This window comes from Oncorhynchus mykiss, chromosome 11 (genome assembly GCF_057628025.1).
Source record: "Oncorhynchus mykiss isolate SJ-2025 chromosome 11, ASM5762802v1, whole genome shotgun sequence".
Classification (NCBI taxonomy): Eukaryota; Metazoa; Chordata; class Actinopteri; order Salmoniformes; family Salmonidae; genus Oncorhynchus; species Oncorhynchus mykiss.
The window spans coordinates 74,601,792-74,628,422 of record NC_143032.1 but is presented as its reverse complement, the minus strand read 5'-3'; the positions used below and the strand labels follow the sequence as shown (position 1 = coordinate 74,628,422).

The window sequence follows — 26,631 nt, the reverse complement described above, 5'->3', positions numbered from 1 at the left end:
AAGTTCTGCGGGCTGCTATTATGTTTATCAAGCAATATGCCAATGCTTCTCTCCAGTGGTTGTAAATGGTACTGCAATGTTATTATTATAATTGACATACATTACAATGTTACAGTATTACTATCAAAGTCTTCCAGTTTAGTTTATGGGACATTGTACTAAATTATGCACTAGCCTCTCAGACATTTTTCTTGAACCACCCAGATAGTTTGTAACATCAATAGAGGATCAGCAGCAGTCCAATCCATCCATCCCTCAATTACTAAAGTGTTTACTGATATGCATTTCAATCATTTCATGTAATAATGTAACAGACTAAAACATCAGCATTTTCTTTGAAGCAAGTTTATTAGAGCTTTAGTACGTGAACGTGCATTGTTTGGGATAAATTACTTCCAAGCATAGAATTCTGATCAAATACACTGGTAATATATCTTGAGAAATAATAGATAACCCTACTATAGAGTAACAAAATCAACAACAAGTGTAACAACAACAATGCCAACAAATGAGTTTGCATCATGACAGTGTCAACGCTGCACTAGAAAGTGGGACAAAAACGAGACTATAGCTTCAACAGGAAGAGGAAATAGCAAATCAAATCAATTACATACTATTCCTGAACAGAGACTAAATGAAGAGGAATAACTTTCCAATGGTTGATCATCACAGCCCAACTACTGTAACTGTACTGCTAACTACAGCCCAACTACTGTAACTGTACTGCTAGCTACAGCCCAACTACTGTAACTGAACTGCTAGCTACAGCCCAACTACTGTAACTGTACTGCTAGGTACAGCCCAACTACTATAACTGCACTGCTAGCTACAGCCCAACTACTGTAACTGTACTGTTAGCTACAGCCCAATTACTGTAACTGTCCTGCTAGCTACAGCCCAACTACTGTAACTGTACTGCTAGCTACAGCCCAACTACTGTAACTGTACTGCTAGCTACAGCCCAACTACTGTAACTGTACTGCTAGCTACAGCCCAACTACTGAAACTGTACTGCTAGCTACAGCCCAACTATTGTAACTGTACTGCTAGCTACAGCCCAACTACTGTAACTGTACTGCTAGCTACAGCTACATGAGCACTAGTACAGAGTGGCTTCACATTGGCATTTTCAAAGTCAGAATATTCACCAGGAATAGAAACATTGATACAGTATGGCATATATTCTACAAACTACTGATTGCATTACGAGGAAGATGGTGATGATGTTGGTGATGAAGATGATGTCCAAATTATACAATTGTGAGTTTAAAAAATATTGGTATTTTTGCTCATTGTTCCTGAAACGTTTACAAGCAATGAGATAAAAGCTACATGCTAAACCACTAAAAACAGACCTGGCTTTTCAAGTACCTTGGTTAAACGCTTGGGAGTGTATTTGAGTCAGGTATTTCAGTGTTCAAATACATTCCAAGTGTATTTCCAAGTTCATTCCAATATTCAGCTAGTTGTTTTTTTCAAATAAATGTTATATGAATACTTTTATGAAATGTAATGAAATGTCTGTTGGAAAGACAGGAATATTACACTATGATTGGCTTCCTTTTTAAGAAAGTGCAACAATGGCATCCTGAGACGGCAGTTTACATCCACTGCTCATATAGTATCAACAGTCATCCATCACAGACTCAATCTCTACTCTTCCCTTCAATCTGACAAACAAATTGAAATGATATTATTACTATACAGTCATCAGGGTTTATGTACAGTAGGTAAAACATGGTGTTTTTTGGTAGTATGGCTTTAAATGATCTTATTTCATGCTATTAAGAAATTCTATCTGAATACATGACTTTGATATATTTGAAATGGCTCTATGTGTAGAGTAGAAGGGGTTTGGTATGGACGGTCCTGAGTAGAATATGCCGGTTGAGGGAGTTTGGAGGTTAGGGGAGTTAGTTAAGAGAAGGACAGCTAGTTAAGAGAAGGACAGCTAGTTAAGAGAGGGACAGCTAGTTAAGAGAAGGACAGCTAGTTAAGAGAAGAACAGCTAGTTAAGAGAGGGACAGCTAGTTAAGAGGAAGACAGCTAGTTAAGAGAAAGACAGCTAGTTAAGAGAGGGACAGCTAGTTAAGAGAAGGACAGCTAGTTAAGAGAAAGACAGCTAGTTAAGAGAGAGACATAGTTAAGAGAGAGACAGCTAGTTAAGAGAGAGACAGCTAGTTAAGAGAGAGAGAGCTAGTTAAGAGAAGGACAGCTAGTTAAGAGAAGGACAGCTAGTTAAGAGAGGGACAGCTAGTTAAGAGACGGATAGCTAGTTAAGAGACAGATAGCTAGTAAAGAGAGGGACAGCTAGTTAAGAGAGGGACTGCTAGTTAAGAGAGGGACAGATAGTTAAGAGAGAGACAGATAGTTAAGAGAGAGACAGATAGTTAAGAGACAGATAGCTAGTTAAGAGAGGGACAGCTAGTTAAGAGACAGATAGCTAGTTAAGAGAGGGACCGCTAGTTAAGAGAGGGACAGATAGTTAAGAGACAGATAGCTAGTTAAGAGAGGGACTGCTACAGCCAGGGGGTTCTGCTTAAACCTCTGCGTGTTTATCCACGTCTTTGAGAGTTTGAAGAAGGCTTGTAGGGGTGAAGATATTGGTTGATCCTGCTGAGAGAGACGGGGAGAGACAGAGAGAGAGAATTAGAGTAGTTGAATAACTTGGAACATGTCAAATCATTAACATATCATTGAAGACTTGATTCATCTGCTAAATTAAAGTAGAGTAGGCCTTCAGTTCCAAATGGGAATGATAGACAGAAATACACAGACAGCAGAAATCCCATATAAAGACATGGGTTGAGCTTTTAGTCCAGGAAAGAGTACCATATTCACGGAAATATAAAATCTCTGCATCAGTCACCATGATATGCACAGCAGAAATCGACCATCGGTGCTGCTTCTCTAAACAGTGTGAAACGGCAGACATAAAACGATCGAGGTGCAAAAAGGCCCAGTAAAAATAACATCTGTGAAGAAATGTTTCATTGGCATATAGTGTCTGAGGAAAAATACATATTTATCCATCCATTCAATATCAACCCCTCTGTCAAACTGTTGTTTTGACAAACAATCATACAAGAAGTGCTTCAACAGAGAGTTTGATATTGAATGGATGGACAGAGATATTGTTTTCTCAAAGACTAATTTCTCCACAGAAAAGGGGAGATTTTGACAACTGTCTACATCACAGGAGGTTGGTGGTACCTTCATTGGGGAGAACTGGCTTGTGGTAATGACTGGAGCGGCATCAGTAGAATGGTATCAAATACATCAAACACATGGTTTCCATGGTTTCCATGTGTTTGATGGCATTCTATTAGCTCCATTCCAGCCATCATTATGAGCCGTCCTCCCCTCAGCAGCTTCCTGTGGTCTACATGTAGCATACCAAGGACAGATACAGAGAGTGCACACAAGATAAACAGAATAGATGACAGCACCACAGACCAAGTATACAATGACATGGAAGGAATAGAGGTGGGAACATGAAACAACCGACAACCATGAAACAACAGGATGGAGGAGGGATCCCTATGGGTCCTGGTCAAAAGTAGTTCACTGTAGAAGGAATATGGTTCCATTTGGGACACAGGGGACTAAGAGTCCTGGGCCAGTGGAGGGTACGTGGTGAGAGGAGGCTGAGAGAGGGGCTTCACATCACAACGACCATCTTTACTTTTCAGTGTGTGTTCTCATTCTGCGGGGGCAGGCTCTGGTTCCTCAGGGGCAGCGTTGGGGTCCAGGAAGTCAGGGTGCTGCAGCTCCTTCAGGTATTTGGTGGGAGTGAGCATGTGGGTGGAGCCTATGGAGGGAGTGGGACAAATGCTGCATGCTCATTTCACATTGTATCTCAATAAGTGAAAAATGGCAGTACAATAACGAGCAAAAATAACATGGCTATATACAGGGAGTACCAACACAGAGTCGACTGTGTCCTGTGTCTAACCCTGCATGGTATCCATTCCCTGTTGTCACAACAGCACATATATCCTGTCTCTGATGTTTTCTCAGAAACACCATCTGATCTGAGCACACAAAGCAGATTCCATCCAGCAGCAGCTAAGTCAGTCACAGTGGAATAGAACTATAGGATATCAACAGTATATTCTAATCATTTCCTAAGTATCGCCATGCCAGGATGATTCAGGGTATTTAGATGGAGAAGATATCTCCCTTTTCCCTGCAATATAGTTCTGATTGTACACCCTATGCCTGCTCCCTACTAGGTGTACAATGTATATCCAGGTAGAATGTACATAAAAGGGCTACGTGGTGCAACGAGTGCATTCTACGTCAGACGTACAGTTATGACCATGACATTTCACCCCACCCATGCTGCCAACTCACCAATGATGGCCTCCCATTTGCCATTGGCCTGTGTGACTTCGTAGACGCAGCGCATCTCGCTAAAGGTCATGCCTCCAATGATGAAGACGATGACCCGAGGACCAGTCTTCATCTCTGTGGGGCCCTTGTTCTTGTGCCAGTTTCCGTACCGGGCACTGTAATGACAGGGCAGGACATTCAAGTAACACTTTAGATGGTGTTGGGTTCTGTAAATATGAAATATACTTATGTCGCTGAGGGAGAGAGGGGAATGTATACCATTTACATTCTGTTCAGATATGTTAATGTTAGCCATCAGGGATCCTATGGGAGGAAAAAGGACAAAGTCTGGTGCGAGTCAACATGACAGCTGTGAGTTGGGGAGGAGTGAGCACTTTGGGGCAGAGGTCAGGTCAGATGAAGTAAGGAAGAGCAACAGAGATGCATTGGCTGCTCAGATGTGTAGGAGGAGACTCTGCTTAAGAGAAAGGGTTAAATATCAGTGCTCGTGTGAATATGTCTTTTGTCTTATGCAGATGTATTGACCCAATGGGTGAATGAACTTGGATGGAGCTTTCATAGTGTACGTCAATTTCTTGACTACAGCCACTTTCTTGTTGAAAGTCAACAGACATGCAGTTGACATGCTATTGATAGTCTGTTGATAGTTTGTAGTGTAGAACAGATGAACTGTCCAATTAAATATTGAGGCCGTTCCTTCCTCCACTAGAAGCTAAAGTGAATAATTCCAGTAAGTCATTGGAAACTCAGAAGTGACAGACTACAGAGGGGATGTATAATTCCTGTAGTTTATTTGCATACCTTGATGGAGCGCTGGAGTGGGTGGAGGCAGTTCGTTGGGAGATGTAGGGGTACTGCTTTGGATCCAGTTTGTCCTCAATGGCATCCTGAGGAGAAACAAAACTGGGTCAGTGAACTAACCCTAACCCCATGTCCACACCCTAGCTTAATGTCCACACCCTAGCATAATGTCCACACCCTGGCTCAACCCCAACCCCATGTCCACACCCTAGCTTAATGTCCACACCCTAGCATAATGTCCACACCCTGGCTCAACCCTAACCCTAGCTTAATGTCCACACCCTAGCTCAACCCTAACCCCATGTCCACACCCTAGCATAATGTCCACACCCTGGCTCAACCCTAACCCCATGTCCACACCCTAGCATAATGTCCACACCCTGGCTCAACCCTAACCCCATGTCCACACCCTAGCATAATGTCCACACCCTAGCTCAACCCTAACCCTAGCTTCATGTCCACACCCTAGCTTCATGTCCACATCCTGGCTCAACCCTAACCCTAGCTTCATGTCCACACCCTGGCTCAACCCTAACCCCATGTCCACACCCTAGCATAATGTCCACACCCTAGCTCAACCCTAACCCTAGCTTCATGTCCACACCCTAGCTTCATGTCCACATCCTGGCTCAACCCTAACCCTAGCTTCATGTCCACATCCCAGTTTAACCCTAACCCTAAAAGCTAGAGACCACTCTTTTCCTATCAGTCTTAACTTAGTATCCACCCACACTAAACTACTGTAGGATAGACCCTACTTTCTAATCAAATCCAATATATAACAGTTTAGGATAGCAGACTGGACATGCCTCCATGATGTCCTTGATAAGAGGGGTCCATCGGGACAGCTGGTAGGTCTGCTCACTCACTCTCTCCTTCCGGTCAGTCTTCTTCACCTTGCGGGTCGGATTCCCCTAGAAAATTAATCATTATTATTATTTTATTAGGAATGCTGTTCATTACATAAGGACTCTCAAAGTACTTAGAGTAGATGACTGATGCACTCAAATACTCTTCAGTTGGACACAGACAGCATATAACCACAGAGGATATCTTATTTATGCCACTATTCAAAGATGGATCCCCAATCCACATGTTAAAGTATTTCTACTCAATTGTGTGAGAGAGTTGTGTGATGGTTCAACAATGGTTCATATTCATTAGAGCACAATGTAGCAAAACGTTTTGCAACAGAAAATAAAAACAAGTGTTTCTTATTGGAAAAATTAGTTTGTAGTACCTCCCTGTTCAGTCAGTTTTCTTCTGCTCGGTACCTAATGAATACAGGTCCTGGTGTTACTATGTTCCTATAGGAGCTAACCAATTGCTCTTAAATACAAGTAAAACTAAATGCATGCTCTTCAACCGATCGCTACCTGCACCTACCCGCCTGTCCAACATCACTACTCTGGACGGCTCTGACTTAGAATACGTGGACAACTACAAATACTTAGGTGTCTGGTTAGACTGTAAACTCTCCTTCCAGACCCATATCAAACATCTCCAATCCAAAGTTAAATCTAGAATTGGCTTCCTATTTCGCAACAAAGCATCCTTCACCTCTGCTGCCAAACATACCCTTGTAAAACTGACCATCCTACCAATCCTCGACTTTGGCGATGTCATTTACAAAATAGCCTCCAATACCCTACTCAACAAATTGGATGCAGTCTATCACAGTGCAATCCGTTTTGTCACCAAAGCCCCATATACTACCCACCATTGCGACCTGTACGCTCTCGTTGGCTGGCCCTCGCTTCATACTCGTCGCCAAACCCACTGGCTCCATGTCATCTACAAGACCCTGCTAGGTAAAGTCCCCCCTTATCTCAGCTCGCTGGTCACCATAGCATCTCCCACCTGTAGCACACGCTCCAGCAGGTATATCTCTCTAGTCACCCCCAAAACCAATTCTTTCTTTGGCCGCCTCTCCTTCCAGTTCTCTGCTGCCAATGACTGGAACGAACTACAAAAATCTCTGAAACTGGAAACACTTATCTCCCTCACTAGCTTTAAGCACCAACTGTCAGAGCAGCTCACAGATTACTGCACCTGTACATAGCCCACCTACAATTTAGCCCAAACAACTACCTCTTTCCCAACTGTATTTAATTCATTTATTTATTTTGCTCCTTTGCACCCCATTATTTTTATTTCTACTTTGCACATTCTTCCATTGCAAAACTACCCTTCCAGTGTTTTACTTGCTATATTGTATTTACTTTGCCACCATGACCTTTTTTGCCTTTACCTCCCTTCATTTGCTCACATTGTATATAGACTTGTTTATACTGTATTATTGACTGTATGTTTGTTTTACTCCATGTGTAACTCTGTGTCGTTGTATCTGTCGAACTGCGTTGCTTTATCTTGGCCAGGTCGCAATTGTAAATGAGAACTTGTTCTCAACTTGCCTACCTGGTTAAATAAAGGTAAAATAAATAACAAATAAAAAAAAACCTCTGAGATGATGGGCATGCCCATATGGGCCATGTTGGAGATGATATCACTGTCCTCAGGAGGGATGTTAGCATGCTGGAGGAGCTTACACAGGTTCTCCTCCGAAACACCTGACACATGCACAAACACAGACACATGCACCGAAAACACACACACGCAGAAACATGCACACACCCAGATCAAAGCTTGATGATTAGCTGATGACTTGAATCAGCTGTGTAGTGCTAGGAAACCCTGCATTAGTACATAGTATTGTACATAGTAAACTACAGACACACAGAAAAGGGATTGATTTCTCACCGTTCTTCATGAAGATATAGAGGAGGATGATGCGAATCTTGTCGAAGACAGTGACGTCTTTGTCCAGCAGGACGGGCACGATAGCCCTCATGGGGTCCTTGATCTTCTCCCCCTCTGCGTCCGTACCCATCGCTAGGTCCTGGGGTAGGGCAAGGGGCAAAGACAGACGGAGGGGCACAGGGTTTTTTTTTATTTTACATTTTTATTTAACCTTTATTTAACTAGGTAAGTCAGTTAAGAGCAAATTGTTGTTTACTATGACGGCCTACACCGGCCAAACCCTAACCCGGACGATGCTGGGCCAATTGTGCGCCGCCCTTTCAGACTCCCAATCACGGGAGCCCCGAGTAGCGCAGATGGTTAGATATGGTAGTGATGGTTAGATATGGTAGTGATGGTTAGATATGGATTAGATGGTTAGATATGGTAGTGATGGTTAGATATGGATTAGATGGTTAGATATGGATTAGATGGTTAGATATGGTAGTGATGGTTAGATATGGATTAGATGGTTAGATATGGTAGTGATGGTTAGATATGGATTAGATGGTTAGATATGGTAGTGATGGTTAGATATGGTAGTGATGGTTAGATATGGATTAGATGGTTAGATATGGTAGTGATGGTTAGATATGGTAGTGATGGTTAGATATGGATTAGATGGTTAGATATGGTAGTGATGGTTAGATATGGTAGTGATGGTTAGATATGGATTAGATGGTTAGATATGGATTAGATGGTTAGATATGGTAGTGATGGTTAGATATGGTAGTGAAGGTTAGATATGGATTAGATGGTTAGATATGGTAGTGATGGTTAGATATGGTAGTGATGGTTAGATATGGATTAGATGGTTAGATATGGTAGTGATGGTTAGATATGGTAGTGATGGTTAGATATGGTAGTGATGGTTAGATATGGATTAGATGGTTAGATATGGTAGTGATGGTTAGATATGGTAGTGATGGTTAGATATGGATTAGATGGTTAGATATGGTAGTGATGGTTAGATATGGTAGTGATGGTTAGATATGGATTAGATGGTTAGATATGGTAGTGATGGTTAGATATGGATTAGATGGTAAAATATGGTAGTGATGGTTAGATATGGTAGTGATGGTTAATTATGGTAGTGATGGTTAGATATGGATTAGATGGTTAGATATGGTAGTGATGGTTAGATATGGTAGTGATGGTTAGATATGGATTAGATGGTTAGATATGGTAGTGATGGTTAGATATGGATTAGATGGTTAGATATGGTAGTGATGGTTAGATATGGATTAGATGGTTAGATATGGTAGTGATGGTTAGATATGGTAGTGATGGTTAGATATGGTAGTGATGGTTAGATATGGTAGTGATGGTTAGATATGGTAGTGATGGTTAGATATGGATTAGATGGTTAGATATGGTAGGGATGGTTAGATATGGTAGTGATGGTTAGATATGGATTAGATGGTTAGATATGGATTAGATGGTTAGATATGGATTAGATGGTTAGATATGGTAGTGATGGTTAGATATGGATTAGATGGTTAGATATGGTAGTGATGGTTAGATATGGTAGTGATGGTTAGATATGGATTAGATGGTTAGATATGGTAGTGATGGTTAGATATGGATTAGATGGTTAGATATGGTAGTGATGGTTAGATATGGATTAGATGGTTAGATATGGTAGTGATGGTTAGATATGGTAGTGATGGTTAGATATGGTAGTGATGGTTAGATATGGATTAGATGGTTAGATATGGTAGTGATGGTTAGATATGGATTAGATGGTTAGATATGGTAGTGATGGTTAGATATGGTAGTGATGGTTAGATATGGTAGTGATGGTTAGATATGGTAGTGATGGTTAGATATGGTAGTGATGGTTAGATATGGATTAGATGGTTAGATATGGTAGTGATGTTTAGATATGGTAGTGATGGTTAGATATGGCAGTGATGGTTAGATATGGATTAGATGGTTAGATATGGTAGTGATGGTTAGATATGGTAGTGATGGTTAGATATGGATTAGATGGTTAGATATGGTAGTGATGGTTAGATATGGATTAGATGGTTAGATATGGTAGTGATGGTTAGATATGGATTAGATGGTTAGATATGGTAGTGATGGTTAGATATGGTAGTGATGGTTAGATATGGTAGTGATTGTTAGATATGGATTAGATGGTTAGATATGGTAGTGATGGTTAGATATGGATTAGATGGTTAGATATGGTAGTGATGGTTAGATATGGATTAGATGGTTAGATATGGTAGTGATGGTTATATATGGTAGTGATGGTTAGATATGGTAGTGATGGTTAGATATGGTAGTGATGGTTAGATATGGTAGTGATGGTTAGATATGGATTAGATGGTTAGATATGGTAGTGATGGTTAGAAATGGATTAGATGGTTCGATATGGTAGTGATGGTTAGATATGGTAGTGATGGTTAGATATGGATTAGATGGTTAGATATGGTAGTGATGGTTAGATATGGTAGTGATGGTTAGATATGGATTAGATGGTTAGATATGGTAGTGATGGTTAGCTATGGATTAGATGGTTAGATATGGTAGTGATGGTTAGATATGGATTAGATGGTTAGATATGGTAGTGATGGTTAGATATGGTAGTGATGGTTAGATATGGTAGTGATGGTTAGATATGGTAGTGATGGTTAGATATGGATTAGATGGTTAGATATGGTAGTGATATGGATTAGATGGTTAGATATGGTAGTGATGGTTAGATATGGTAGTGATGGTTAGATATGGTAGTGATGGTTAGATATGGTAGTGATGGTTAGATATGGATTAGATGGTTAGATATGGATTAGATGGTTAGATATGGTAGTGATGGTTAGATATGGATTAGATGGTTAGATATGGTAGTGATGGTTAGATATGGATTAGATGGTTAGATATGGATTAGATGGTTAGATATGGATTCGATGGTTAGATCTGGTAGTGATGGTTAGATATGGTAGTGATGGTTAGATATGGTAGTGATGGTTAGATATGGATTAGATGGTTAGATATGGTAGTGATGTTTAGATATTGTAGTGATGGTTAGATATGGCAGTGATGGTTAGATATGGATTAGATGGTTAGATATGGTAGTGATGGTTAGATATGGTAGTGATGGTTAGATATGGATTAGATGGTTAGATATGGTAGTGATGGTTAGATATGGATTAGATGGTTAGATATGGTAGTGATGGTTAGATATGGATTAGATGGTTAGATATGGTAGTGATGGTTAGATATGGTAGTGATGGTTAGATATGGATTAGATGGTTAGATATGGTAGTGATGGTTAGATATGGTAGTGATGGTTAGATATGGATTAGATGGTTAGATATGGTAGTGATGGTTAGATATGGATTAGATGGTTAGATATGGTAGTGATGGTTAGATATGGATTAGATGGTTAGATATGGTAGTGATGGTTATATATGGTAGTGATGGTTAGATATGGTAGTGATGGTTAGATATGGTAGTGATGGTTAGATATGGATTAGATGGTTAGATATGGTAGTGATGGTTAGATATGGATTAGATGGTTCGATATGGTAGTGATGGTTAGATATGGTAGTGATGGTTAGATATGGATTAGATGGTTAGATATGGTAGTGATGGTTAGATATGGTAGTGATGGTTAGATATGGATTAGATGGTTAGATATGGTAGTGATGGTTAGATATGGATTAGATGGTTAGATATGGTAGTGATGGTTAGATATGGATTAGTAGGTTAGATATGGTAGTGATGGTTAGCTATGGTAGTGATGGTTAGATATGGTAGTGATGGTTAGATATGGTAGTGATGGTTAGATATGGTAGTGATGGTTAGATATGGATTAGATGGTTAGATATGGTAGTGATGGTTAGATATGGATTAGATGGTTAGATATTGATTAGATGGTTAGATATGGATTAGATGGTTAGATATGGTAGTGATGGTTAGATATGGATTAGATGGTTAGATATGGATTAGATGGTTAGATATGAATTAGATGGTTAGATATGGTAGTGATGGTTAGATATGGATTAGATGGTTAGATATGGTAGTGATGGTTAGATATGGATTAGATGGTTAGATATGGTAGTGATGGTTAGATATGGATTAGATGGTTAGATATGGATTAGATGGTTAGATATAGATTAGATGGTTAGATATGGTAGTGATGGTTAGATATGGTAGTGATGGTTAGATATGGTAGTGATGGTTAGATATGGTAGTGATGGTTAGATATGGATTAGATGGTTAGATATGGTAGTGATGGTTAGATATGGTAGTGATGGTTAGATATGGATTAGATGGTTAGATATGGTAGTGATGGTTAGATATGGTAGTGATGGTTAGATATGGATTAGATGGTTAGATATGGTAGTGATGGTTCGATATGGATTAGATGGTTAGATATGGTAGTGATGGTTAGATATGGATTAGATGGTTAGATATGGTAGTGATGGTTAGATATGGTAGTGATGGTTAGATATGGTAGTGATGGTTAGATATGGATTAGATGGTTAGATATGGATTAGATGGTTAGATATGGATTAGATGGTTAGATATGGTAGTGATGGTTATATATGGTAGTGATGGTTAGATATGGTAGTGATGGTTAGATATGGTAGTGATGGTTAGATATGGATTAGATGGTTAGATATGGTAGTGATGGTTAGATATGGATTAGATGGTTCGATATGGTAGTGATGGTTAGATATGGTAGTGATGGTTAGATATGGATTAGATGGTTAGATATGGTAGTGATGGTTAGATATGGTAGTGATGGTTAGATATGGATTAGATGGTTAGATATGGTAGTGATGGTTAGATATGGATTAGATGGTTAGATATGGTAGTGATGGTTAGATATGGATTAGTAGGTTAGATATGGTAGTGATGGTTAGATATGGTAGTGATGGTTAGATATGGTAGTGATGGTTAGATATGGTAGTGATGGTTAGATATGGTAGTGATGGTTAGATATGGATTAGATGGTTAGATATGGTAGTGATGGTTAGATATGGATTAGATGGTTAGATATTGATTAGATGGTTAGATATGGATTAGATGGTTAGATATGGTAGTGATGGTTAGATATGGATTAGATGGTTAGATATGGATTAGATGGTTAGATATGAATTAGATGGTTAGATATGGTAGTGATGGTTAGATATGGATTAGATGGTTAGATATGGTAGTGATGGTTAGATATGGATTAGATGGTTAGATATGGTAGTGATGGTTAGATATGGATTAGATGGTTAGATATGGATTAGATGGTTAGATATAGATTAGATGGTTAGATATGGTAGTGATGGTTAGATATGGTAGTGATGGTTAGATATGGTAGTGATGGTTAGATATGGTAGTGATGGTTAGATATGGATTAGATGGTTAGATATGGTAGTGATGGTTAGATATGGTAGTGATGGTTAGATATGGATTAGATGGTTAGATATGGTAGTGATGGTTAGATATGGTAGTGATGGTTAGATATGGATTAGATGGTTAGATATGGTAGTGATGGTTCGATATGGATTAGATGGTTAGATCTGGTAGTGATGGTTAGATATGGATTAGATGGTTAGATATGGTAGTGATGGTTAGATATGGTAGTGATGGTTAGATATGGTAGTGATGGTTAGATATGGATTAGATGGTTAGATATGGTAGTGATGGTTAGATATGGATTAGATGGTTAGATATGGTAGTGATGGTTAGATATGGATTAGATGGTTAGATATGGTAGTGATGGTTAGATATGGTAGTGATGGTTAGATATGGTAGTGATGGTTAGATATGGTAGTGATGGTTAGATATGGTAGTGATGGTTAGATATGGATTAGATGGTTAGATATGGTAGTGATGGTTAGATATGGTAGTGATGGTTAGATATGGATTAGATGGTTAGATATGGTAGTGATGGTTAGATATGGATTAGATGGTTAGATATGGTAGTGATGGTTAGATATGGATTAGATGGTTAGATATGGTCGTGATGGTTAGATATGGTAGTGATGGTTAGATATGGATTAGATGGTTAGATATGGTAGTGATGGTTAGATATGGATCAGATGTTTAGATATGGTAGTGATGGTTAGATATGGTAGTGATGGTTAGATATGGTAGTGATGGTTAGCTATGGATTAGATGGTTAGATATGGTAGTGATGGTTAGCTATGGATTAGATGGTTAGATATGGTAGTGATGGTTAGATATGGATTAGATGGTTAGATATGGTAGTGATGGTTAGATATGGTAGTGATGGTTAGATATGGTAGTGATGGTTAGATATGGTAGTGATGGTTAGATATGGTAGTGATGGTTAGATATGGATTAGATGGTTAGATATGGTAGTGATGTTTAGATATGGTAGTGATGGTTAGATATGGCAGTGATGGTTAGATATGGATTAGATGGTTAGATATGGTAGTGATGGTTAGATATGGTAGTGATGGTTAGATATGGATTAGATGGTTAGATATGGTAGTGATGGTTAGATATGGATTAGATGGTTAGATATGGTAGTGATGGTTAGATATGGATTAGATGGTTAGATATGGTAGTGATGGTTAGATATGGATTAGATGGTTAGATATGGTAGTGATGGTTAGATATGGTAGTGATGGTTAGATATGGATTAGATGGTTAGATATGGTAGTGATGGTTAGATATGGATTAGATGGTTAGATATGGTAAGGATGGTTAGATATGGATTAGATGGTTAGATATGGTAGTGATGGTTAGATATGGTAGTGATGGTTAGATATGGTAGTGATGGTTAGATATGGTAGTGATGGTTAGATATGGTAGTGATGGTTAGATATGGATTAGATGGTTAGATATGGTAGTGATGGTTAGATATGGATTAGATGGTTAGATATGGATTAGATGGTTAGATAAGGATTAGATGGTTAGATATGGTAGTGATGGTTAGATATGGATTAGATGGTTAGATATGGATTAGATGGTTAGATATGAATTAGATGGTTAGATATGGTAGTGATGGTTAGATATGGATTAGATGGTTAGATATGGTAGTGATGGTTAGATATGGATTAGATGGTTAGATATGGATTAGATGGTTAGATATGGATTAGATGGTTAGATATGGATTAGATGGTTAGATATAGATTAGATGGTTAGATATGGTAGTGATGGTTAGATATGGTAGTGATGGTTAGATATGGTAGTGATGGTTAGATATGGTAGTGATGGTTAGATATGGATTAGATGGTTAGATATGGTAGTGATGGTTAGATATGGTAGTGATGGTTAGATATGGATTAGATGGTTAGATATGGTAGTGATGGTTAGATATGGTAGTGATGGTTAGATATGGTAGTGATGGTTAGATATGGTAGGATGGTTAGATATGGTAGTGATGGTTAGATATGGATTAGATGGTTAGATATGGTAGTGATGTTTGATATGGTAGTGATGGTTAGATATGGCAGTGATGGTTAGATATGGTTATGTAATTTAGTGATGGTAGATGGTTAGATATGGATTAGATGGTTAGATATGGTAGTGATGGTAGATATGGATTAGATGGTTAGATATGGTAGTGATGGTGAGATATGGGAGGGTGGGTTAGAGGGGTGTGTGGGGTAGATATGGTAGAGATGGGTAGATAGGGTAGGGATGGGTAGATGGGTAGTGGGGTAGTGATGGTAGAGAGGGAGAGTTGGGGTAGTGGGGGAGTGGGGTGAGATGGGAGAGTGGGGATGGTGAGATAGGGTAGTGTTGGGAGTGTGGAGGGTGGGGTGAGTGGGGTGAGGGTGGGAGGTGGGTGGTGTGGGGGAGTGAGGGGTGGGAGGGGGAGTGTGGGTGGTGGGGGTGTGGGGGTGGGCTCTATGAGCGAGCGGGGACGCGAGACGAGGGGGGGGGGGGTGTGTGTGGGGGGATAGATCTCGAGTTAATGAGTTGCATGTGAGTTACTGATAGTATGTGCGTTAATGAGTTGACTGTGAGTTAATGATAGTAATGTGAGTTACTGATAGTACTGTGCGTTCATGATAGTTGCGTGAAGTGAGTTCATGAAGGTAATGTGAGTTAATGAGTTGACTGTGAGTTAATGATAGTAATGTGGTAATGAGTTACGTGAGTACTGATGAATGTGAGTTAATGATAGTACTGTGCGTTAATGAGTTGACTGTGAGTTAATGATAGTAATGTGAGTTAATGCGTTGCATGTGAGTTAATGATGTAATGTGCGTTACTGCGATGACATGTGAGTTAATGATAGTAATGTGAGTTAATGCGTAGAATGTGAGTTCTGAATGTGAGTAATGATAGTAATGTGAGTTACTGAGTTGCATGTGAGTTAATGATAGTACTGTGAGTTAACTGGAATGTGGTAAGTAACTGTGAGTTATGCGTGCTGTGAGTTAATGATAGTATGTGCGTTACTGATAGTAATGTGCGTTAATGATAGTACTGTGAGTTCATGATAGTACTGAGTTAATGTAATGTGCGTTAATGAGTTGACTGTGAGTTAATGATAGTAATGTGAGTTAATGATAGTAATGTGAGTTAATGAGTTGACTGTGAGTTACTGATAGTAATGTGAGTTAATGATAGTCATGTGAGTTAATGATAGTCATGTGAGTTCATGATAGTAATGTGAGTTAATGCGTTGAATGTGAGTTACTGATATGGTAATGGTGAGTTAATGAGTTGAATGTGAGTTAATGAGTTGACTGTGAGTTAAAGTTAATGAGTAGATGTGAGTCATGAGTTGACTGTGCGTTAATGAGTTGAATGTGAGTTAATGAGTAGAATGTGAGTTAATGAGTTGAATGTGCGTTAATGATAGTAATGTGAGTTAATGAGTTGCATGTGAGTTAATGATAGTCAATGTGAGTTAATGAGTAGAATGTGCGTACTGCTAGTACTGTGAGTTAATGCTAGTAATGTGAGTTACATGATAGTCATGTGAGTTCATGACGTAATGTGAGTTACTGATCGTAATGTGAGTTACTGCGTTGAATGTGAGTTACATGACGTAATGTGAGTTATGCGGTTTTGAGTCATGATAGTAATGTGCGTTACATGATAGTAATGTGAGTTACTGAGTTGCATGTGAGTTAATGCTAGTCATGTGAGTTAATGAGTTGAATGTGAGTTAATGATAGTATGTGAGTTAATGAGTTGACTGTGCGTTACTGATAGTACTGTGAGTTCATGAGTTGAATGTGGTTCCTGCTAGTAATGTGAGTTAATGCTGTAATGTGAGTTACATGAGTTGACTGTGCGTTAATGTGAGTTAATGATAGTCCTGTGAGTATGCTGTAATGTGGTATGCGTACTGTGAGTTACTGATAGTCCTGTGCGTTAATGATAGTACATGTGAGTTACTGAGTTGAATGTGAGTTACCTGATAGTAATGTGAGTTAATGATTGACTGTGCGTTCATGCTCGTAATGTGAGTTCATGAGTACTGTGGTGATTGGGTGCGTTAATGATCGTACTGTGAGTTACTGAGTTGAATGTGAGTTAATGATAGTAATGTGAGTTCATGAGTTGAATGTGAGTTAATGATAGTAATGTGAGTTAATGAGTGAATGTGAGTTAATGAGTATGTGAGTTCATGGTTGAATGTGCGTTAATGATAGTACTGTGAGTTAATGATAGTAATGTGCGTTAATGTAATGTGAGTTACTGCTGTAATGTGAGTTAATGATCGTAATGTGAGTTAATGCGTATGTGAGTTAAGATCGTAATGTGAGTTAATGAGTTGAATGTGCGTTCATGCTAGTACTGTGAGTTAATGAGTGAATGTGAGTTAATGATAGTACTGTGAGTTACTGCGTAGTAAGTGAGTTAATGATCGTAATGTGAGTTAATGAGTTGAATGTGAGTTAATGATAGTACATGTGACGTTACTGAGTTGAATGTGAGTTAATGATAGTAATGTGAGTTAATGAGTTGAATGTGAGTTAACTGATAGTAATGTGAGTTACTGATCGTACTGTGAGTTAATGCTAGTTGACTGTGAGTTACATGATCGTCCATGTGCGTTCATGATAGTAATGTGAGTTAATGAGTTGAATGTGAGTTACATGATAGTAATGTGCGTTCATGATAGTAAGTAAATGTGAGTTAATGATTGAATGTGCGTTAATGCAGACTAGTGGAGTTAAAATTGTTAGATATGGTAGTGATGGTTAGATATGGATTAGATGGTTAGATATGGATTAGATGGTTAGATATGAATTAGATGGTTAGATATGGTAGTGGTGGTTAGATATGGATTAGATGGTTAGATATGGTAGTGATGGTTAGATATGGATTAGATGGTTAGATATGGTAGTGATGGTTAGATATGGATTAGATGGTTAGATATGGATTAGATGGTTAGATATAGATTAGATGGTTAGATATGGTAGTGATGGTTAGATATGGTAGTGATGGTTAGATATGGTAGTGATGGTTAGATATGGTAGTGATGGTTAGATATGGATTAGATGGTTAGATATGGTAGTGATGGTTAGATATGGTAGTGATGGTTAGATATGGATTAGATGGTTAGATATGGTAGTGATGGTTAGATATGGTAGTGATGGTTAGATATGGATTAGATGGTTAGATATGGTAGTGATGGTTAGATATGGTAGTGATGGTTAGATATGGTAGTGATGGTTAGATATGGATTAGATGGTTAGATATGGTAGTGATGGTTAGATATGGTAGTGATGGTTAGATATGGTAGTGATGGTTAGATATGGATTAGATGGTTAGATATGGATTAGATGGTTAGATATGGATTAGATGGTTAGATATGGTAGTGATGGTTAGATATGGTAGTGATGGTTAGATATGGTAGTGATGGTTAGATATGGATTAGATGGTTAGATATGGATTAGATGGTTAGATATGGTAGTGATGGTTAGATATGGTAGTGATGGTTAGATATGGTAGTGATGGTTAGATATGGTAGTGATGGTTAGATATGGATTAGATGGTTAGATATGGATTAGATGGTTAGATATGGTAGTGATGGTTAGATATGGATTAGATGGTTAGATATGGATTAGATGGTTAGATATGGATTAGATGGTTAGATATGGTAGTGATGGTTAGATATGGTAGTGATGGTTAGATATGGTAGTGATGGTTAGATATGGATTAGATGGTTAGATATGGTAGTGATGTTTAGATATGGTAGTGATGGTTAGATATGGCAGTGATGGTTAGATATGGATTAGATGGTTAGATATGGTAGTGATGTTTAGATATGGTAGTGATGGTTAGATATGGATTAGATGGTTAGATATGGTAGTGATGGTTAGATATGGTAGTGATGGTTAGATATGGATTAGATGGTTAGATATGGTAGTGATGGTTAGATATGGATTAGATGGTTAGATATGGTAGTGATGGTTAGATATGGATTAGATGGTTAGATATGGTAGTGATGGTTATATATGGTAGTGATGGTTAGATATGGTAGTGATGGTTAGATATGGTAGTGATGGTTAGATATGGATTAGATGGTTAGATATGGTAGTGATGGTTAGATATGGATTAGATGGTTCGATATGGTAGTGATGGTTAGATATGGTAGTGATGGTTAGATATGGATTAGATTGTTAGATATGGTAGTGATGGTTAGATATGGTAGTGATGGTTAGATATGGATTAGATGGTTAGATATGGTAGTGATGGTTAGATATGGATTAGATGGTTAGATATGGTAGTGATGGTTAGATATGGATTAGATGGTTAGATATGGTAGTGATGGTTAGATATGGTAGTGATGGTTAGATATGGTAGTGATGGTTAGATATGGTAGTGATGGTTAGATATGGTAGTGATGGTTAGATATGGATTAGATGGTTAGATATGGTAGTGATGGTTAGATATGGATTAGATGGTTAGATATGGATTAGATGGTTAGATATGGATTAGATGGTTAGATATGGTAGTGATGGTTAGATATGGATTAAATGGTTAGATATGGATTAGATGGTTAGATATGAATTAGATGGTTAGATATGGTAGCTATGGTTAGATATGGATTAGATGGTTAGATATGGATTAGATGGTTAGATATGGTAGTGATGGTTAGATATGGATTAGATGGTTAGATATGGATTAGATGGTTAGATATAGATTAGATGGTTAGATATGGTAGTGATGGTTAGATATGGTAGTGATGGTTAGATATGGTAGTGATGGTTAGATATGGTAGTGATGGTTAGATATGGATTAGATGGTTAGATATGGTAGTGATGGTTAGATATGGTAGTGATGGTAAGATATGGATTAGATGGTTAGATATGGTAGTGATGGTTAGATATGGTAGTGATGGTTAGATATGGATTAGATGGTTAGATATGGTAGTGATGGTTATATATGGTAGTGATGGTTAGATATGGATTAGATGGTTAGATATGGTAGTGATGGTTAGATATGGTAGTGATGGTTAGATATGGTAGTGATGGTTAGATATGGATTAGATGGTTAGATATGGATTAGATGGTTAGATATGGATTAGATGGTTAGATATGGTAGTGATGGTTAGATATGGTAGTGATGGTTAGATATGGTAGTGATGGTTAGATATGGTAGTGATGGTTAGATATGGATTAGATGGTTAGATATGGATTAGATGGTTAGATATGGTAGTGATGGTTAGATATGGTAGTGATGGTTAGATATGGTAGTGATGGTTAGATATGGTAGTGATGGTTAGATATGGATTAGATGGTTAGATATGGATTAGATGGTTAGATATGGTAGTGATGGTTAGATATGGATTAGATGGTTAGATATGGTAGTGATGGTTAGATATGGATTAGATGGTTAGATATGGATTAGATGGTTAGATATGGATTAGATGGTTAGATATGGTAGTGATGGTTAGATATGGTAGTGATGGTTAGATATGGTAGTGATGGTTAGATATGGATTGGATGGTTAGATATGGTAGTGATGTTTAGATATGGTAGTGATGGTTAGATATGGCAGTGATGGTTAGATATGGATTAGATGGTTAGATATGGTAGTGATGGTTAGATATGGTAGTGATGGTTAGATATGGATTAGATGGTTAGATATGGTAGTGATGGTTAGATATGGATTAGATGGTTAGATATGGTAGTGATGGTTAGATATGGATTAGATGGTTAGATATGGTAGTGATGGTTAGATATGGTAGTGATGGTTAGATATGGATTAGATGGTTAGATATGGTAGTGATGGTTAGATATGGTAGTGATGGTTAGATATGGATTAGATGGTTAGATATGGTAGTGATGGTTAGATATGGTAGTGATGGTTAGATATGGATTAGATGGTTAGATATGGTAGTGATGGTTAGATATGGATTAGATGGTTAGATATGGTAGTGATGGTTAGATATGGATTAGATGGTTAGATATGGTAGTGATGGTTATATATGGTAGTGATGGTTAGATATGGTAGTGATGGTTAGATATGGTAGTGATGGTTAGATATGGTAGTGATGGTTAGATATGGATTAGATGGTTAGATATGGTAGTGATGGTTAGATATGGATTAGATGGTTCGATATGGTAGTGATGGTTAGATATGGTAGTGATGGTTAGATATGGATTAGATGGTTAGATATGGTAGTGATGGTTAGATATGGTAGTGATGGTTAGATATGGATTAGATGGTTAGATATGGTAGTGATGGTTAGATATGGATTAGATGGTTAGATATGGTAGTGATGGTTAGATATGGTAGTGATGGTTAGATATGGTAGTGATGGTTAGATATGGTAGTGATGGTTAGATATGGTAGTGATGGTTAGATATGGATTAGATGGTTAGATATGGTAGTGATGGTTAGATATGGATTAGATGGTTAGATATGGATTAGATGGTTAGATATGGATTAGATGGTTAGATATGGTAGTGATGGTTAGATATGGATTAGATGGTTAGATATGGATTAGATGGTTAGATATGAATTAGATGGTTAGATATGGTAGTGATGGTTAGATATGGATTAGATGGTTAGATATGGTAGTGATGGTTAGATATGGATTAGATGGTTAGATATGGTAGTGATGGTTAGATATGGATTAGATGGTTAGATATGGATTAGATGGTTAGATATAGATTAGATGGTTAGATATGGTAGTGATGGTTAGATATGGTAGTGATGGTTAGATATGGTAGTGATGGTTAGATATGGTAGTGATGGTTAGATATGGATTAGATGGTTAGATATGGTAGTGATGGTTAGATATGGTAGTGATGGTTAGATATGGATTAGATGGTTAGATATGGTAGCGATGGTTAGATATGGTAGTGATGGTTAGATATGGATTAGATGGTTAGATATGGTAGTGATGGTTAGATATGGTAGTGATGGTTAGATATGGATTAGATGGTTAGATATGGTAGTGATGGTTAGATATGGTAGTGATGGTTAGATATGGTAGTGATGGTTAGATATGGATTAGATGGTTAGATATGGATTAGATGGTTAGATATGGTAGTGATGGTTAGATATGGTAGTGATGGTTAGATATGGTAGTGATGGTTAGATATGGTAGTGATGGTTAGATATGGATTAGATGGTTAGATATGGATTAGATGGTTAGATATGGTAGTGATGGTTAGATATGGTAGTGATGGTTAGATATGGTAGTGATGGTTAGATATGGTAGTGATGGTTAGATATGGATTAGATGGTTAGATATGGATTAGATGGTTAGATATGGTAGTGATGGTTAGATATGGATTAGATGGTTAGATATGGTAGTGATGGTTAGATATGGATTAGATGGTTAGATATGGATTAGATGGTTAGATATGGATTAGATGGTTAGATATGGTAGTGATGGTTAGATATGGTAGTGATGGTTAGATATGGTAGTGATGGTTAGATATGGATTAGATGGTTAGATATGGTAGTGATGGTTAGATATGGATTAGATGGTTCGATATGGTAGTGATGGTTAGATATGGTAGTGATGGTTAGATATGGATTAGATGGTTAGATATGGTAGTGATGGTTAGATATGGTAGTGATGGTTAGATATGGATTAGATGGTTAGATATGGTAGTGATGGTTAGATATGGATTAGATGGTTAGATATGGTAGTGATGGTTAGATATGGATTAGATGGTTAGATATGGTAGTGATGGTTAGATATGGTAGTGATGGTTAGATATGGTAGTGATGGTTAGATATGGTAGTGATGGTTAGATATGGTAGTGATGGTTAGATATGGATTAGATGGTTAGATATGGTAGTGATGGTTAGATATGGATTAGATGGTTAGATATGGATTAGATGGTTAGATATGGTAGTGATGGTTAGATATGGATTAGATGGTTAGATATGGATTAGATGGTTAGATATGAATTAGATGGTTAGATATGGTAGTGATGGTTAGATATGGATTAGATGCTTAGATATGGTAGTGATGGTTAGATATGGATTAGATGGTTAGATATGGTAGTGATGGTTAGATATGGATTAGATGGTTAGATATGGATTAGATGGTTAGATATAGATTAGATGGTTAGATATGGTAGTGATGGTTAGATATGGTAGTGATGGTTAGATATGGTAGTGATGGTTAGATATGGTAGTGATGGTTAGATATGGATTAGATGGTTAGATATGGTAGTGATGGTTAGATATGGTAGTGATGGTTAGATATGGTAGTGATGGTTAGATATGGTAGTGATGGTTAGATATGGATTAGATGGTTAGATATGGTAGTGATGGTTAGATATGGTAGTGATGGTTAGATATGGTAGTGATGGTTAGATATGGATTAGATGGTTAGATATGGTAGTGATGGTTAGATATGGTAGTGATGGTTAGATATGGATTAGATGGTTAGATATGGTAGTGATGGTTAGATATGGTAGTGATGGTTAGATATGGATTAGATGGTTAGATATGGTAGTGATGGTTAGATATGGTAGTGATGGTTAGATATGGTAGTGATGGTTAGATATGGATTAGATGGTTAGATATGGATTAGATGGTTAGATATGGATTAGATGGTTAGATATGGTAGTGATGGTTAGATATGGTAGTGATGGTTAGATATGGTAGTGATGGTTAGATATGGTAGTGATGGTTAGATATGGATTAGATGGTTAGATATGGATTAGATGGTTAGATATGGTAGTGATGGTTAGATATGGTAGTGATGGTTAGATATGGTAGTGATGGTTAGATATGGTAGTGATGGTTAGATATGGATTAGATGGTTAGATATGGATTAGATGGTTAGATATGGTAGTGATGGTTAGATATGGATTAGATGGTTAGATATGGTAGTGATGGTTAGATATGGATTAGATGGTTAGATATGGATTAGATGGTTAGATATGGATTAGATGGTTAGATATGGTAGTGATGGTTAGATATGGTAGTGATGGTTAGATATGGTAGTGATGGTTAGATATGGTAGTGATGGTTAGATATGGATTAGATGGTTAGATATGGTAGTGATGGTTAGATATGGTAGTGATGGTTAGATATACACTGAGTGGACAAAACATTAAGAACAACTTCCTAATATTGAGTTGCACCCCCTTTAACCCTCAGAACTTCCTAATATTGAGTTGCACCCCCTTTAACCCTCAGAACTTCCTAATATTGAGTTGCACCCCCACATTGGCCATTAGAACATCCTCAATTTGTCGGGGCATGGACTCTACAAGGTGTCGAAAGCGTTCCACAGGGATTGTGTATAGTATAGTATCAGTGTGTATAGTATCACTGTGTATAGTATCAGTGTGTATAGTATCATTGTGTATAGTATCAGAGTGTACAGTATCAGTGTGTATAGTATAGTATCATTGTGTATAGTATATAGTAGGCCCATGTTGACGCCAATGCTTCCCACAGTTGTGTCAAGTTGTCTGGATGTCCTTTGGGTGGTGGACCATTCTTGATACACACAGGAAACTGTTGAGTGTGCAAAACCCAGCACAGTTGCAGTTCTTGACACAAACCGGTTTGCACCTACTACCATAAGCCGTTCACAAACACACAAATCTTTTGTCTTGCCCATTCACTCTCTGAATGGCACACATACACAACCCATGTCTCAAGGATTAATAATCCTTCTTTAACCTGTCTCCTCCCCTTCATCTACACTGATTGAAGTGGATTTGATGAGTGACATCAACAAGGGATCATAGCTTTCACCTGGATTCACCTGTTCAGTGTATGTCATGGAAAGAGCAGGCATTCTTAATATTTTGCTCACTCAGTGTATACCCGGAGTACCCATTTAATACAAGTGTACTCCAATTCACTGGAGCTCCTACAAAGATCATCAAGTTGTACAAGTCCACTCTGTGCCGATTGGTCTCAGCAATCAGCACCTGTAAATTCTCTGGCCTTCATTTTCAAGCGTCTCATAGTCTTTGGTCTTTGAACCGAGGAGGAGGGTACTGAACATAGAACACAGGTACATTGTGTTACCTGCTCCACACGACACAGCTTGTCCACAGTGCCCTGATAGCGGTTCATACAGTCCTCAGCCAGGTGGAGGTGGGTGGAGTACTGAAACACAGGGAGAAGTGTACACACGCAGGTGGTCAGTGGTAAAGTCACAAGACTGTAGTCGGTTAAGTGTGCATACTATGTCAACATCCCAAATGGCACCCTATTCCTTATATAGTGCGCTACACTTGACCAGGGCCAAAAATGTGTACTATTATAGAGAATAAATAGATAGCCATTTGGGATGCAGACTATAAACATGTATAGTATCAGTGCGTATAATATCAGTGTGTATAGTATCATTGTGTATAGTATAGTATCAGTGTGTATATTTTCATTGTGTAAAGTATCATTGTGTATAGTATAGTATCAGTGTGTATAGTATCAGTGTGTATCGTATCAGTGTGTATATTTTCATTGTGTAAAGTATCATTGTGTATAGTATAGTATCATTTTGTATAGTATCATTGTGTATAGTATCATTGTGCATAGTATCAGTGTGTAAAGTATCATTGTGTATAGTGTCATTGTGTATAGTATCATTGTGTATAGTATAGTATAATGTTGTATAGTATCATTGTGTATAGTATAGTATCATTGTGTATAGTATCATTGTGTATAGTATCAGTGTGTATAGTATCAGTGTGTAAAGTATCATTGTGTGTAGTGTATTGTATCAGTGTATATAGTGCCATTGTGTATAGTATCATTGTGTACAGTATAGTATCAGTGTGTGTAGTATCCTTGTGTATAGGATCAGTGCGTAAAGTAGCAGTCAGTATAGTATCAGTGTGTATAGTATCAGTGTGTATAGTATCAGTGCGTATAGTATATTATTAGTGCGAATAGTAGCAGTGCGTATAGGAGCAGGGTGTATAGTATAGTACCAGTGTGTATAATATCATTGTGTATAGTATAGTATCAGTGTGTATAGTATAGTATTAGTGTGTATATTATCATTGTGTATAGTATAGTATCATTGTGTATAATACAGTATCAGCACGTGTAGTATCATTGTGTATAGTATCATTGTGTATAGTATTGTATCATTGTGTATAGTATAGTATCAGTATGTGTAGTATCATTGTGTATAGCATAGTAGCAGTGCGTATAGTATCAGTGTGTATAGTATCATTGTGTATAGTATCATTGTGTATAGTATCAGTGCGTATAGTATCATTGTGTATAGTATAGTATCAGTGCGAATAGTAGCAGTGCGTATAGTATCAGTGTGTATAGTATCAG

General features: G+C 37.9%; 1 protein-coding gene across 2 annotated transcripts in view; it reads right to left on the bottom strand.

Moving 5' to 3' along the window:
- Window positions 1-329: 329 nt before the first annotated feature.
- LOC110535108 (syntaxin-binding protein 1) overlaps window positions 330-26,631 on the bottom strand; it is a 50,399-nt gene continuing 24,097 nt past the window's right edge. Inside the window, exons 13-20 of one of the 2 annotated variants that reach the window (XM_090191115.1) lie at window positions 25,366-25,446; window positions 7,918-8,056; window positions 7,618-7,727; window positions 5,967-6,071; window positions 5,158-5,243; window positions 4,357-4,511; window positions 3,686-3,811; window positions 330-2,616 (exon numbers count right to left, since the gene is read on the bottom strand). In XM_090191115.1, the coding sequence (XP_090047241.1) occupies window positions 3,702-3,811; window positions 4,357-4,511; window positions 5,158-5,243; window positions 5,967-6,071; window positions 7,618-7,727; window positions 7,918-8,056; window positions 25,366-25,446 (786 nt within the window). In that variant the 3' untranslated portion in view covers window positions 330-2,616; window positions 3,686-3,701. The remainder of the gene's footprint in view (window positions 2,617-3,685; window positions 3,812-4,356; window positions 4,512-5,157; window positions 5,244-5,966; window positions 6,072-7,617; window positions 7,728-7,917; window positions 8,057-25,365; window positions 25,447-26,631) is intronic. The other variant, XM_090191114.1, reaches the window with a different exon arrangement.